This window comes from Exophiala spinifera (genome assembly GCF_000836115.1).
Source record: "Exophiala spinifera strain CBS 89968 unplaced genomic scaffold supercont1.7, whole genome shotgun sequence".
Taxonomy (NCBI): domain Eukaryota; kingdom Fungi; phylum Ascomycota; class Eurotiomycetes; order Chaetothyriales; family Herpotrichiellaceae; genus Exophiala; species Exophiala spinifera.
This window is the reverse complement of record NW_015622519.1, coordinates 1,297,361-1,313,318: the sequence shown is the minus strand read 5'-3', so window position 1 is coordinate 1,313,318 and position 15,958 is coordinate 1,297,361. Positions and strand designations below refer to the sequence as shown.

Here is a 15,958-nt window from a genome sequence, read left to right as displayed (position 1 = left end):
CGGCTTGCCTACCCAACCAGAATAGGAATCTGGACATGGTAAATAAGTACCTCTCTAATAAGGTGGGAACTCAGATTCAATGAAATCAACCGGGGGGGGGGGTTGGAATTCCCGTTTTGTTTTCGTCTGATTCCACTCTCAACCCAGTGTCATGAATGCCCTTGTATATTCATCAACCAAGCAGCAAGTTCATACAATGTGCCTGCCCAGCCCAAGGTAGATATAATATACTGCACATACATACACACACTTACTGTAAGTTTAAAGAAACACCTCAACACTCATAAACTCATACATGACCATTCTCACCCCCATACCTCGTCAAAGTGACCACCACCACTACCGCTGACCACCGCCAGTGCTGACCAGACCAGACCAGTCGAGACGAAAATCTTTACGACATCAAACACATGCCCTTGACACCTTCAACCACACCCGCCAACATTCTCAACCCATATGCCGAACTCACTCGCTCCAACACGTTGACCTTGTTCCTGATTTCCCTTCGGTCCATGACGCCCACCCACTCGCCACCACACGCGCAGTGGTCACTAAAGACGGCGTCGTCACCTTGCAGCACGCCGCACTTTTTGCACTTGAGATCCTGCACCTGCCAGCTCAGCAGACTCGCTTGGACACGAGCAATCAGGGTCTCCTCGAGCGCGATCTTGCTGAACTCACTGTGACATGCGAGACAGGTCCACGGTCGATTCGCCCCGTCCTGCTCGTCGGGCAAGACGTCCTCGTCGCGACAAAGGTCCAGATCTCGCGTCATCGTGCACGTGTCGCAGACCAGGTTGTCGAAGCGCAGACTGGCGCTTGGGTTCTCAAAGCGTGCCTCCTGTCCGAACTCGCGCACGTCAAAGAGCGTCAGGAGCTCTTTCCGCAACAATCGTGCTTCGAGCTGGAGTGGCTTGGACAGTGACACAATCTGCATGAGCGACTTGACGAGCTCGAGCACCGGGTCTCGAGGGTGTCGAGCGTCCGTAGATTCGAGCGTGCCACCTGGCAAGTTGGGGAATGACCAGTCGCTCGCGAGTTCGGGATGGAGTAGTTCTTCGCGTTGTCGTCGGATCAGTGCTGTGACTTGTTTCTTCAAAGGCTTGGAAAAGTCGTCCTGTAGTACCGTGGTGACTTCGGTGCTCGTTGGGTCTTCAGTCAGACTGATGAACGCCGACGGCAACTGTGTCGCTCTAGGGGTGGACGAAGAACCACCAGACTCGATCGGAGGCCGTTTCAGATTCTGCATCACTTCGATGAATGTTATGACCCAATCCTCGAAGACAGGTTGTAGAGAGACGGGAAGAAACTGCGACAGTTGCCAGTGGACGACCGTTTCAAGGTTCGAAGGGGTCGTCTGCTCTGTGATCGCCGAGGTACCCTTGCCTCCATAGTTGTATGCATCGTACCAAACAAGCACATCCCAGTAATCCTTGACTTCGAGCCCAAGGAAATGGAACAAGGGTTTCTGCTTGATAGATTTAAGGATATATTGCGAGTAAGCGTACGCGTTCTCAACCTCCTGCTTGGACGTTTGCAGAAGGAGTCTCGTGGGGCTTGCAAACACAACGTGCGAGCCTACTCGCCGGAAATCCGTGATGAGTTGCTGCATGGCCTTCTTCGACATCATTTGCACATAGTAGTGTAGATGCCGGTCGTACAGGCATGAGGCAGGGGCCTCCACCCAGCGAACTAGGTGTTGGACCATGACGTCTGCAAGTCTGTTGCCCTGACACGCCTCCGTCCACCATGACTTGACCATGTCCCGAAGAACTTCCAAAGCAGCTTGAGCAAACCCGCCATTGGACCTTGCGATGCCACTGCCTGAAGGTTCATCATCAGCGGCAGGATTGAAAGCAACAGAATCTGCAGAACCTTCAAGGTCGTTGATGATCGACGACGTTAAGAGGGTATTGATTGCTAGATTCTGCACAGACACATCTACACAGACCGAAGTATAAGCCCCTGGATTGTTAATCGAAGGCATCTCGACAACTTCGGTCAATGGCCCAAGAATATCGTCACGCTCATGGCCGGCGTGATCCGGACGAGGCTGTTCTGACCACCATAGGACAACATTGCTTCTCTTCAACCGTCGCGCGTAAGCCAAGTCGATCAAGAAACGTGGATCATCTTTCTCCAGGTTGCATAAAGGTACGTCTCCATACCGTGCAAGCTCTGTCAAATGTGCCAACCATCCTGCAGCATTCAAATAATGTGAAATCAACTGCTTGAATGCATGAGCTTGCCAGCCAAGAGGAGGGAGGTCGGCATCTGCATGCTCGGCAGGCAAAGATAGTATGGGATAATCTCGTACGATCCGGACATCATGCGCCAACTGTGTGCTTGAAGTTGATTGCATCAAAATCATGGTTGGCTTCGACTCTTCCGATCGCCATTTCTTGAGAATCTCGCCGATTTCGAGATGAGCTTTTCGTCTGGTGGTCACCTGCGACATTTTGAAATGTAGACTTGGCTGATACTCAAAAACGCTATCCACCAAAGCCTCTTCTGCTGTCTTTTGCCGGTACTGTTCGGCATAAATCTTGGTAGCGTTCGGAAGCTGAGCATCACGGGTCCGGCTCAGAATGATAATGTGCGCTTCCGACCTGGACGTTGAGAATAAGGCAAAGACGCTTCTTTCTCCTGATGTGATGTGGTAGAAGTAGACATAGCCAAAAGCACCGAGATTTTCCAGGTAAGTCGAATGTGAATTGCTTCTCAGGAGTGAGGAAAGATCAAAGCCTTGCTCCAGGCCTTTGCCTAGGACGCCCTTTTGGCTCTCGTCAAAAGAGCACATGTTGCCGAGCTTGAGCATGGCACGCATGAAGAGTGGCAGTTGTCGTTCGTACACACCCTCGACACTTGGGTGATTGCATAATAAGGAGACAGATTCGGCTTCCCGCAAGTATGTGTCTTCGGACATGCTCAACTGAAACAAGTGAACCGAAGGATGACCATTTGGTAAGGCATGATTGACCTTCTCAACCTCACAACCTGGAATCTCGACATTGGGTAGCTCCTCGCCCTTCAGATTAAGGTACAAGGTCCGGTGCACTTTTATAGCCAGGGGATGGATTTTGTTCCCAATCAAAACAAACGTCTTGACCTCTCCGGGTGATTCACCTTGTCGAAGCTGAAGTATTTGCCAGGTGTTTATAAAGAGCATCTCTGCTTGATTCCGGAAAAAGCTGCTGATCGAATCCGTCGCAGAGTTTGGTTTTTCGCCAAACAGCTGACGCCTTCTGTCTCTCGCTTGCTTCTGAATCTTCCATTTCTGTTTCTGATGTTGCAGCCAGCCACTGTAGTCCTCATCTGCAGTAGGAGCATCCGTGGGTAGGTCTGCATAGGGATCAATAACGGCCTGGTTGATGTTATCTGGGGATTTTCGCTTCGATTGTTTAGTGAGTTGTACTGGTGTCTTGAAACCAGCATCGAGCGCGTCCTCAATGTCACCTGTTGGGGGGAGACGGTGGTCAAGCAGGTTCACTGACCTCTCGGCAAGAGGTTTCTTTTCGAAGAGGTCACTCATCTTTTTCTGTTTGAATTTATCGTCCTTTGCTGTGATACGCTTCTGCAGCCATTCGGGATGGGCCACACGAGGTACGGGATTTCGTATCTTCTGGAGAGCTGCCGGGATGGTGATGAGCTTCTGGATGACAGAACCCAACCGCTCGAGATAGTAGTCCCAGTCAATGACTGTTCGAGGATCCATGTCTCCCGGGTCCTCCTTCAGCCACTTTCGCAAGAAGAATCTCTTCACGTTCTCATCTGCTGAGAAGATAGCAACGGGAATGGCTCTCTCCGTCACCGGGGTGTTTCTAGGCCTCGCTGAAATAATGTATTTACAGTTCAGCCCTTTGTCTTTGATCATTTGCTCACCCAAGAACTCCGCCAGGCGTTTTGCAGTAGTGATTGAGGTAGACTTTTGAGCCCCATATTCCTCCAGAGTCTTGGTCATGCTCTTGTTTTCACAAATCAAATCAATCAATTCTTCGTCGGCAAGAGTGTCTCCATGCTGGTGAAGCACGTCAAGCCATCGGTTGGCGACACGGGCAACAGCAGCGTAGGTCTCTGCCAGCGTCGTGCCTTCCAGGAAAAACTTGAAGATTTGCGTCTGAAAGATTTTGATGAGCTTCAGTTCACCTCTTCGCTTGACCTCGAACCCTTTCAGCTCAGCGAGACTGCCATCATGATTGAATACGGCATACCGCTTTTTCAAGTTCTTGTCTTCTTCTTTGGATGTGGGCAGAATCATGGCTTTGTAAGGCCCATCAACCTCGAAGAAGATCGAATTGTCGCTGTGAGTTTCGTATTTGAATGTAGTTGGGTCTATCAGGGTCTGATATTGATGATTGGTGTATGAAGCGTGCACCAAATGGTTGAGCATGACACAAGGATATGACACGGCCATCTTCTTCCCGTTCTTGAGCGTAAACACCACATTCTCTGGAAATGTGGCTGGGAGCATGCACCAGATACCGTCAGTATCCAATTCTAGTGGTCGACCAATGCGTTCGACAAGTTCCCGAGCCATCTGGATAATGTGAGCACCCGTAAGACAGGTGACACCCGCCATTTCCAAAGAATACCATCTTGACCCCTTCCGCATCACGTAGCCATAGAAAGAGTTGAGAATGACCTTATGAGCGAGTTGTAGCGAATCGAACAGCACAATCATCTTTTTGGCCTCCTCGATCTCCGTCGCAGAAGCCCCGGACGATTTCAAGGCTTCCGTTTTGCCTTTCCAGACTTTCTGTTTTCCCTTGAAATCGTACCGACGATCTCGGAAGTCTCGAACTGTGTCCACGTAGAATGGGTTTTCGCGTTGGCAAATGATGGCTTCACGTTCGATCGTTTTGGAATCGTGGATCTTGTGGTAGATCTTCTTTGAATATTCTTGAAGTCGTTTTCGCACTGCCGCTGCTTGTTCATCCAAACTCAACTCTTGAAATGTCCTTCTCATCGACTTTGGGTGTTTTCCCGGAAATGTCTCGTTGACCATGGCTCTTCGAATCATATTGTATTCATCACGTTTCGTAGGCAAGAACTCTCCTCGCCACGCCCATGGTAATCGTCGATCACAGGTCTTCCCGGGTCGGTTGAAATCGCAAGCCGCACAATCAGACTCAGATATCATGGAGTCGGGTTGCAGTCTGTTTGTGGTCATGATATTAGGATACATAGAAGCCACGTCCAAGTGATATATTAAGGGTCGTTCATTTCTGAGCGGCGTCGTCTTCAGGCTGTTCAACTTATCCGCAATTTGTGCTCGTACTTCATCGTAATTCGTTACGTCGTCAAGGTTTTTCTTCTCTTCGACCGTTATGCAAAACTTCAGAGCTGCGTCAAGGTCTCGCAAAAGTTCATCAATAGCGGCAGGCTCAATGGCAAAGTTTACCGGGATATCTGCACGAAACACCCCTGCTTCGATGCTCTCAACGTGCCCACCGACGTAGGTTTCTGACTCGAGGAGGTGGCCTTCCCAGAATGCTTCCCTCGGTTCTTTGTGCTTGTTCGGGAGGACGATGTTCTTTTGGTATGCTTGAACCATGAGCAACATCTCGCAAAGCGTGCCGGTTCCTTTCCGCAGAGTGTCATCAGGGTTGAGCGGGAGAATTGTGCAGAGAGAGAATATGAAAGGATGGACATATTTCATATACAGATAATAGGTCGCGACTGCATCGGAAACTGAGTATTCGGCCAGGATTTGTGGATGTTCACTGGCATAAGGCGTCATTAACTCTGGATCGAGCTCGTCCGGGTCGTAACCAAGTTTTGCCACAGTGACAGCTTTCAAGCCTCGACTTCCTTGTGGCAAGTAGCTATCTCGATTGACCCAAGCAAAGCAGTCCAGATGTGCACAGTAGTCACTCTGGTAGATGTCCTCACTGTTCTTTCGGAAGCCAATCTCTGCATACATGTCGATACCTAAAACACTGGCTCTCGCTTCCACGAACGGCCAATCAAAGAAGTCACCGTTGTATGTTGCAATGACGTTTGGTCGTGCTTCTTTGATGTGTGAGAAGAATCTCTCGATCACTGCGCGTTCATTAGGCTCATTGAAGATCATGAACGGCCCTTCGTACTCTTCTTTCGGAGTGTAATCAAAATCTGCAATGTCTTCTGAGACGATTTCTCTGTTCGTGATCAGGAAACCTTGACCATCAATCATATATGAAATCATCATGATTTGGTCAATGACCGAATCTGGGAATTTGAGCGGCAATTTTGTCGTCTCGATGTCGAATGCAAGCACAACTGGATCAGCACGTTGTAAACGATCTTCCAGGCAAGTTAGTTTGACCGTGCCATGTTTTGCCTCCACAGTATACCACTTTCCGAGCCGGATGTCCTCGTCGATCGTCACTCGAACATGGTAAGGAACGTCGTATTCTCGAATATCGACAATAAAGTCACTGGCTTCGGCGATTCCATTGGCAGTGGTCTCATTTAACTGCTCCTCATCATAGACATCAAACCCAGCAGTTGCGCTGGCGACTTCCGCGTACGTGTCCATGGCGTTGACCTTTTCTTTATTCTTCTCGGCAATGGGTAGGACTGACTTTCGCACCGCTAACAGATCGTTGACATTGGCGAAATTCAACCGCAGAAAAGTGCGCTTATAGCCAAGCAGGTGGTTAGGCATGTTCAGATCCTCCTTTGTAACTCGGGCCACCGACTTGACAAGGCCTTCAAACATCCTCTTGCACCATTCTTCCACTTCGGCCTCTCTTCCTCGTTTGACAGCCACTAAGAAATATGGATCGTACTCGACCGTGGCCTTGAAGTTCTCGTCATCTTCACCAATGAAATAGAAGTCGACCCCAGCTCTCCCACCGGATACCTTGGGATCTTCAATGACCGTACTGTGCATGTTGTATAGCCATCCTACTCTTCTCTTACCGGAGTCGTATCTGAGGAAGCCCATTGACTCGTCGATGCTGTTTGCCAGCCGAATCGCCTGGAACTTTTCATCCTGAGATGTTGCTTCTGTGTCACGCAAAGATGCAGCATCTATTGTCTTCGTCCGTTGAGGTCGAGAGGAGGGTTTGGAAAACCTGACGTTGGAGCCATATCTGTTGGGTTTCCTGACAGGCATTGTAGGGAGACTCGAGGTCAAGTAAACTGATGGCTGTTTTATGTCATGTGCTGCGAGAGGGGTTCGTTGTCATGCTGTCTCCGCGTTGAAGCACTGGGCCTAAGAGATTCATATGTGCCGTTTGTTGATCGCTGGATGGGCAGTAACAGGTTGTTGAATGTTGGCATGTAGACGAGGTGCGTGCCGCGTCTGAAAACGCGTCGGTCGCGTAAAGCACCCGCGAGCAAGCGGTTAAACATCGGCCATACATAAAAATCTCTCCACTTTCAAGATCTTGGGCTACGATTCAATGCTTGCTAGACTCCGAGCGCAGTTGATGCTTGCTGAACCACCATCACAACCACCATGGCCGACGATACCCGGGAAGAGCAACAGGCGCCTCCAGATGATCAGGCGCAGCCTGTGCGCCGTCCCAGACGACGACACGACATCCCCAAATCCCAGGCCCAGAAGATGTGGGATGCGCTCGGCAACCCGGCAGATCCTGCGAATGAAATGCCTGGAGGTACCTACAATTCAGCGGGTGGCAGACCAGCCGAGGTCTCTTGGAGGGACGCATTCAAATTCTCATATCAGGGGAAAGGCCCAGCCTGGTATCAGACGCCCTGTGCGAGAGATTCCTTGCTGGTTGGCATCGCTGCTGGTGGCGGAGTCGGAGGCTTGCGATTCATTCTAAAAGGTATTTGATCGCAAGCTGCCGCTGTTTGGGGATCGTACCATTGACACAATAATAGGACTTTCGTCTATGTTGGTGACGACCAACTGGGCCGTTGGTGGATTTGTGCTCACAGCTAGTGGCATGTACGCCTGGTGCGAGCGAAGACGAAGAGAAGAGCAGCGGGGTATCGCTCAAGCCGTTATCGGAATGAAAATGCTACAAGAGAAGAAAGCCCGAGAGAGGGCCGCCGCAGAAGCAAGGGCAAAAGAGGAGGAGGAAGCGTTGAAAAAGAAGAACCAGAGGTGGTACAAGTTCTGGTGAGAAAAGTCCTGTTTTGCTCATTCTGCATCAACGGGCGTTCTGGATTGACAATGTACAATATTTGCCGCTGGACGCAACTGGCATATCTGAACGATGGAAGAGGTCAAATATTTTGGAGGCTATTTAGTCGCCGGTTCTCTGAGAAGTTCAACCGTCCTCAAAATGGACTCGGACGCTTTTGCGCGGAGAGTTATCAAGAGATGGCACATCCTCACTGTCGCTTATACCGCGTTTTCTCCTCTCACTCCTCTGTTGCCTCGCTTCTCGTGCCTCTCGGTTTTTGTACTCCTCCAGCTGCTGTTTCCTTCGTCGTGATCTCGACCAAGCAATAGCAGCCGTCGGACGGAAACCAACCCCGTTGATGCCATAGAGATCATCGTCAGGGTCGTCAGGGTCAGGGTCATGGCCAGTGATTTCGGAATCATGCCAGAATTGGTCCGAAAGTTCTCCTGCAAGGGGCGGGGACCCTGACCTCGACTTTGTAGCTAATGACGCTGCTGAAATGCTTTGTGCGTTTCCCGCCACTGCTGGAGATGATGTTGAAGGGGGCTGTGTGGGCATCATGCTCTTTGCATCTATCGATCTGCCGCTGGTCGCATCTGCAGAAGTTGCTGAGAGTTGCGCTGTTTGACACGGTCGTGGTGACGATGATGTGTGATTGTGCTGCAGTGTGAATAGGTCATTGTCAATCTCCAAGCCGTCGAATTTCCTCGCGACTTTTGTCCGTGGACTTCCTGTATCCTCCTCGTCGACGTCGTGTGCAAACAACTGTTGGGAAAGAATCACTCTTGTTTCCAGATGGGTTTCTTGCCCACGCTTCCTTTTTGGTGAGGCCGAAGCTGAAGTCATATTCTTGGTTGAAGTGGGGTAGAGTGGTGCTTGACCGCGAGGAATGTACAGTCCTGAATGTGTGATAGAGGAAGAAGTCGATCTATTTAGATGACGGGAACACAAGGTTCAAGACCCCATGTTCAGTATGGTCGTTCGATCAGGGAATTAAAATGTGGTCACCGGGACCATGGCAGGTCGTCTCTCTCATCCATGAAGCGTCGTCTTGATTGGAGGTCTGTGCTGCGAATGAAATTCTACCACAGTTTTGGTCTCTGAAGAAGGACGGGACAGGAAGCTGCGAGGAGAAGAGCCAGTATATGCAGTAGTTGTGCTTATTATACTCCCATGAATTGGGAAGCAACTACAATGCATCGAAGATGCAAATCATGAGCAGGTAGCAATGTCCGTGGGTATTGTTTTTGGACTTCAACTTGTACACGTCCCAGCCATGGCTGGATTTTTGCCCATGATCAAATACCATCCAGCGAAAGAAAATCAACAACCATTGCCCACCAACGCCATGCATATAATCTCACTTCGTCCTTCATTCCGACTTGGACTTCTTCTTTTTCTTCTTTTCGCCCACCTCACCATCCGTGTCCATAGATTTGCGTTTCTTCTTCTTTTCCTCGACCTCAACCTCGTTACCTTCCGACTTTCGCTTCTTATCTTTCTTCTTCTCTTTGCCGTCCTTGTCCTTCTTCTTCTTTTCTTGCGTTTGTACAGCAGTAGGCTCGGCGTCAAACATCTCGACGTCGGCTTTGGATGGCTCGTCAATGTCCATGTCTGCGAGGACTTTGTCCATGGCGGATTTCTGTACAAAAATATTAGCTCACATATCGAGGGAAAAGTACGTGACATACCATTGCATCTTCGTTCTTCGTAGGCTGAGCTCCCGAGGCGTAGAATTCAAGTCGCTCTTCAACTTGCTTCTTCAGTGCCTGCCCAAACACTGTTGATGGTGTTTCGGAGAAGTTGTCGATTCTGGATGCAATTGAGCATTTGTTGGCCAAGAATCGAGATATCCTGCCCTTGTTCTTCTGTCCGGCTCGACCGATGTATGAGGAATGGTAAAGAAGGCCATATTTTGGCGTGTTGCCTTTCGTCTTCAAGGCTCTGAAGAGAGCCTTCTCGGCGCCCAAGATTTGCACGGTGGACGCTGGGTACTTTGAGAGGTTCGTCAAACTACCGGCATGTGAGATCAGCCGCGCACCAACGACTTCTCCAATCAAAGCTGCCAAGTTTGGCGCTACCACGCTCATCTTAGAGACGAGATAGCTGTAGAGTGTCTTGCGGTACTTGGCAAGGCTGACGACTCGTTCAGCAAACAGCGTTACATTCTCCATGTCGGACACGGAAATTTCTTGACCCATACTCGTCTTTGCAGCGTCGATGATACTCTTTGCGACGTCTTCATCGTCGTCAACAACTGCGGCGAGATCATGCAGACTCTCGTCAGATAGAGTCCTCTTATCCTTGACGAACAAAGCGACCTTTGCATATTTGTTGTTTTCGGAGACAATCTTGACCAGCTCCGGGAAATGCCACGAGTACCATTCCCGCACACGCATGGAAAACGTGTTGATGGCCTTGTCGAGCTGATCAAGGATGGCGATGGCTTGAATGATGTGGTTATCGTTCTTCTGCACCGAGAACTTGACCTTGGCTCTGGAGTATGCATGACCCAGACCAAGCTGCGCCGTTGCGGTGTCGCCCTCCCGAAGTTGCTTCAGGAGTTTCTCGGAATGCAGTCTAAGGCCTCTGAGCATGTCTTGAACTACCTCGCTTGTATCGCCAGTTTCACATTCAAGGCTTGGAAACGCCGTCTTGATACTGCTGGCCAAAATCTTGTCTGACACTCCCAGCGTGACTTTGTTCTTCTTTCCAGACTTTGGGAGGTTGAGTTCGAGGAATGATTTCAGGTAGTCGGATGCGATGCCCTCCGAGATATCATGAAGCTCTTCAAGAGCTTGTTTTCCATTTCTTAGAGAGTTAGTGACGGCTTGAGGCTTCTTGTGGGAGGGCCCGCATACTCAAACGGTAAAAAGCTAACCAGATCGACCATTTTCCCGAATCGCGCAAGATCCTGCACACTGTCTTGCACTTCTTTCAACCGGTTGCCAACGGTATCTTGCTGGTGCGCGACCTTGAAGAGGGAATAGCCCATCGGGCCTTCGTGGAGAAGATAGTCGGCCATTTTGGATTGACCCAGAAACGGTCAAAGTCGGTATGCAACCCGTTTGACTCGAGTAAGAATACAGTCCTTCGAATAATGGTCGCTAAGATGTGTCCTAAATTAATGCCGTGTTGTCCTTTGGTGGACGCAAGCTACAGTAACACTGTCCCAGAAATTCTCATGCTGGAAGAAATTCCGGGCTTTTGAAATTTGGAGAAGAATTTCGCGGGCTCCTTGGCAAGCTCAAGCACCGAGACGCCGCTTTAAGACTCTCGGCTCAATTACCTATTGCAGACATTGATGTATCCCGATAGTTGACTGGTAATTAATTGACAGTTGACGCGGAGTGGCATCTCAAGTATTCCTCGCGGCGCCCCTCGTTCTCCTATCGATTTAGTTGCTCTTGTACCGATCAAAAACCAACGATCATTTCCAGGATGACTGGCAGCATGCTTTGGTGGTCGGTCAATTTGTTGTCGCTGGCTTATTGATAGCTGCTGGCTTTTTATTACTTGCCGCTGCACTCTTCGCCGCGCAGACTGGCGGCACTGAAAATCAGTGGATCGGAATTACGGGCATGGTTCTGATCATCTTGACCGTACTGATACTGATTGTTGCTGGCGGGTTCTCCACCGGATACTTTCCTGATGTCAACGGCCCTTTCGAGTTTGCACATAAACCTGCACGGGGAAACATGAGTTGCTGGTTCTGGATATGTATAGTTATTGCTTCGGAGTTAATCGCGATGATTTGCTTACTGGGTTTTGGTGGATACTTCGCTTCCCACCGCCCTGTTCAGCACGGATGTAATGTGGACCTGACCGCGGATGCGAAAGGGAGCTCATCAATTTCTCAGTGTTAACTCACTTACGGTCTCTCTTCAACTCCAGGCGGTGAGAGTTCGTCGGCTATCACTCCTATCGTGACAATTGGATCCGTTGTGGTTGTAGTCCCGACCCCTGTAATAACGATTTCGATAGTACATGTTTCAGCACATCACCCGCATCAAAGCTGTACTGAGGCCATGGCTTAGAGGAGTCATCGAGCTTTTGGCCCATTTTCAAAAGCTGATATCATGGCCTGTCCTTCAACAGTCGACTTTCAGAAGAACCTCTGATAAGACCGAATGTCTCATCTCAGGGCGGAATGGGCCTGCATTGCGAACTATCAAGTCTCTTGACACTCTCATGGAAGCCAGTCTAGCAGCCTAACTAGAGGAGAGCGTGACATACTTCTCGGCTGGTTGGACTATGTCGACTAGTCATCTTCATGTTTGCTTTTCCCTGGGAGCTTGCACCTATAACAGTTACCTTTCATCAAGTTCGAACCACCCAGCACCAACGACCATGACGAGATTGAACATTTTAGGAGTAGCTGATGGAGGAGACAAGAGTCGAAAATGCAATCTCGTCAAGGTTATAAACTTAATATACATGCATCGAGGGCGAAGAAGAACGATCCACGTAACGAATTTAAGTGCGCCGGACTTGCGCAACTTAGCGACCAACCCCTTCGGGCCCCTCATCCAGTGACTAGGTGTAGACCAGGCAGATGCGGTTTCCTCTCAAGTAGCAATCAACGGAAAAAGCCCCGTGTTAATCCAATGGGGGACTATAGAGCACTAGTTCTATGAGATGGGTATGCTAGGTAGCATGGCAAACCCAGGGACAGTAGTAACAGGGTGGTCATTTTAGGGTGTATATGTACAGAAGGATAGCTTCATGGGTCAGTAGATCAGCAAGGCTAATTGATATAGTACGGGTATGTTTACTCTCGTAGATAGTTTCTTAAGAAGACCAGTGACAGCGAAAGCCGCGATTCACAGATCTATCAGCGGAAACACTCTGGTTATGTCTAGGAGAACAAGTCTCAAATGAGGACCAGGTTCCTAGACACGGGGAGGTTTCGGCATGAGGCCGGGTACTTCGTTCCAGACTCAGCGTGTGGCATAGACACCAGGAACGGCGGTCGTGCTAGTCAATGTCGGTGAGGAGGGTATATCAAAAGGTCAATGACGAGTTGGAGGTTAGTAAAGGCGGCATCACTTTAATCCCAAATAGGAAACCCAGCCAGACGTGAATTTACCATTCTCTTGGCATCACATCCGCCCGCCATATGTAGGTTTGCGATAGACATTCGCAGGGATTTCAATGACAGGCTCCTACACCATCCTCAGTCCAGTCTTTGATCCTTCATACACATCACCATGTCTGGTACGTCTGCCGTTTCTGATACATGTCAACCTCTACTAACAACTCTCCAGCGACACAACTCCTCAACCCCAAAGCCGAGAGCAGGCGTCGCGGTGAAGCCTTGCGGGTCAACATCAACGCGGGTGAAGGTCTGCAGGATGTTCTCAAATCTAACCTTGGCCCCTCCGGAACGATAAAAATGCTTGTCGATGGCAGTGGCCAGATAAAATTGACCAAGGATGGCGCGGTGCTTCTCAAAGAAATGTCCATCCAAAATCCCACCGCAACCCTCATCGCCCGCGCAGCCACCGCACAAGACGATATCACAGGCGATGGCACTACCTCGGTGGTCTTGCTGATCGGCGAACTTCTGAAACAGGCAGATAGATATATCCAAGAGGGACTGCACCCCCGTGTATTGACGGATGGCTTCGAATTGGCCAAGACAGAAACGCTGAAGTTCCTCGACACCTTCAAAATCACCAGACCCATTGACAGGGATCTCCTCCTCTCGATCGCACGCACATCTCTCTCGACCAAGATCAACCGCACTCTGGCCGAACAGTTAACGCCCTCCATTGTCGATGCCGTCCTAGCCATCCACCGGCCTCCTCAGAAACCTGACCTCCATATGGTTGAAATAATGAAGCTCCAACACAAACTTGCCTCCGATACACAACTCATCCGTGGGCTCGTCCTCGACCATGGCGCCCGGCATCCTGACATGCCCAAGCGTCTCGAAAATGCATACATCCTGACGCTAAACGTGTCACTGGAATATGAGAAATCCGAAATAAACTCGGGATTTTACTATAGTTCCGCAGAGCAACGCGACAAGCTGGTAGCGTCGGAGCGAAGGTTCGTCGACGAGAAGTTGCGGAAGATCATTGCATTAAAGAACGAGGTGTGCGGTTCCGACCCAAAGAAGTCGTTCGTGGTGATCAATCAAAAGGGTATCGACCCACTGTCGTTGGACGTGCTCGTCAAGAACGGCATTCTGGCGCTGCGCCGCGCCAAACGTCGCAACATGGAGCGACTACAACTCGTCTGTGGCGGACAGGCGCAGAACAGCGTCGACGACCTTGACGCCAGCGTGCTCGGCTGGGCCGGCCTCGTCTACGAGCACACGCTAGGCGAAGAGAAATTCACGTTTGTGGAAGAAGTCAAGGACCCCAAGTCCGTCACTCTTCTGATCAAGGGCCCCAACCAACACACCATCACGCAGATCACAGACGCAGTGCGCGACGGTCTGCGAAGTGTGTACAACACCATCGTCGACGGATGTGTTGTTCCCGGTGCGGGTTCGTTCCAAATCGCAGCAGCGGCACACCTCAATTCCGAGGCAGTGCGGAAGACAGTCAAGGGTAAAGCAAAGTGGGGTGTAGCTGCTTTCGCCGATGCTCTCCTCATCATCCCAAAAACTCTAGCGGCGAACAGCGGCCACGATATCCAAGACGCCCTTGCGGCTCTACAAGACGAACACACCGAAGGCAACGTAGTAGGGCTGGACCTCGTCACCGGCGAGCCCATGGATCCCGTGCAAGAAGGCGTCTACGACAGTTTCCGCGTACTGAGAAACAGCATCGCCAGCAGCCAGGGCATCGCGAGTAATCTGTTGTTGTGCGACGAACTCCTCAAGGCCCGACAGATGGGTAGGCAAGGTGGGCCTGGCGGCATGGATCAAGAATGATGAGCCGGGGCCCCTGATAATTTGGGGGGGGGCGCCTTTTGTATCGTCTTGACTTTAACTAAGAATCCGACGGAGGACGAACGACAAGATTTCCGAGCACCAGCCTACACCGAATGCTATTGACCGTTGATGCTCTTGCGTTGAACGACCAAATCTGAAAGGGGGAACAGTGATTTGCTACGCTTTGGGCCTGGTAGAACAAAAAAGACAAGAGAAAAAAGCATGGGCCACGGAGTCCTGGTGTTTTTCTCCTTAAACCCGCATCCAAAAGTCGGGACCGGCATGACTGACGACGAAATCTGAAAAGGCAGGGGGGAGTTAGAAAAAAGAGGGGAAGACGAACCACTGAAGGAGCCAGAGAATTTTGACGATTGAGATATTATCTGCAGAGTGAAGAACAGAGCGGACTGGGACTGGGGACCGGGACCTTGCCGCATATGACTGTACTCTTGTCTGTACTCTCTCTCTGTCTCTCTGTCTGTATCTTTGTAGAATATATTACCCGAGTTTAAATCTTCTACCCCCAAACCTACCAGGTTTTCTGCCTGCGTATTCTACCGTAAAGGGAACCTAGCTGGCATTCCATCCTCCCCACGTACCCACCTACCTAGGTACTACGAGTAACCTTAGTATAAGTTGGTATACCTGGCTACCTGGATCCCTGAGGTGCAGGATCTACTGGCAAGCTAGGTAGGTAGGTAGGTAGGTAGGTTCTCTAATACCGGAACCTTTGTGGAAAGGGGTTTGGTTATCATTGAACGTCTAGCTACTAGCGCCTGCCAGCTACGTCGCTGGTGGTTAGTTGACGAGGATAGCTGGCCTGTAATACTTGGGTACCTGATCTACCTGTTGGTGGTAATACCTTTACCTTTAAACTACCTTGTGAATCTGAAATAGAACGCAGAGCCGCGGCCCAAACCTCTGTCAATAATCATTTCATCATTTCGTCAAAGTCTCTTGTCGGTGGCAATGGATCCGTTAGCCCCTT

At 50.2% G+C, this 15,958-nt stretch overlaps 5 protein-coding genes across 5 annotated transcripts; 2 read left to right on the top strand and 3 right to left on the bottom strand.

Annotated features, from left to right (window-relative positions):
* Positions 1–394: 394 nt before the first annotated feature.
* PV08_09462 (DNA polymerase epsilon catalytic subunit A) lies at positions 395–7,102 on the bottom strand (the record flags this gene model as incomplete). Its single annotated transcript, XM_016383779.1, has 1 exon — positions 395–7,102. One exon carries the CDS (start codon positions 7,100–7,102, stop codon positions 395–397), a length of 6,708 nt encoding a protein of 2,235 aa, XP_016232402.1.
* A 345-nt stretch (positions 7,103–7,447) lies between these two features.
* On the top strand, positions 7,448–8,081 carry PV08_09461 (uncharacterized protein; the record flags this gene model as incomplete). Its single annotated transcript, XM_016383778.1, has 2 exons — positions 7,448–7,781; positions 7,837–8,081. The coding sequence occupies 2 exons, from the start codon at positions 7,448–7,450 to the stop codon at positions 8,079–8,081; spliced, it is 579 nt and encodes a 192-aa protein (XP_016232401.1).
* A 147-nt stretch (positions 8,082–8,228) lies between these two features.
* PV08_09460 (uncharacterized protein) lies at positions 8,229–8,930 on the bottom strand (the record flags this gene model as incomplete). The annotated part of the gene is made up of 1 exon (XM_016383777.1): positions 8,229–8,930. The coding sequence occupies one exon, from the start codon at positions 8,928–8,930 to the stop codon at positions 8,229–8,231; it is 702 nt and encodes a 233-aa protein (XP_016232400.1).
* Positions 8,931–9,456: 526 nt separating this feature from the next.
* PV08_09459 (uncharacterized protein) lies at positions 9,457–11,109 on the bottom strand (the record flags this gene model as incomplete). Its single annotated transcript, XM_016383776.1, has 3 exons — positions 9,457–9,726; positions 9,776–10,895; positions 10,946–11,109. The coding sequence occupies 3 exons, from the start codon at positions 11,107–11,109 to the stop codon at positions 9,457–9,459; spliced, it is 1,554 nt and encodes a 517-aa protein (XP_016232399.1).
* Positions 11,110–13,294: 2,185 nt separating this feature from the next.
* On the top strand, positions 13,295–14,970 carry PV08_09458 (T-complex protein 1, zeta subunit; the record flags this gene model as incomplete). Its single annotated transcript, XM_016383775.1, has 2 exons — positions 13,295–13,301; positions 13,352–14,970. The coding sequence occupies 2 exons, from the start codon at positions 13,295–13,297 to the stop codon at positions 14,968–14,970; spliced, it is 1,626 nt and encodes a 541-aa protein (XP_016232398.1).
* Positions 14,971–15,958: the final 988 nt, after the last annotated feature.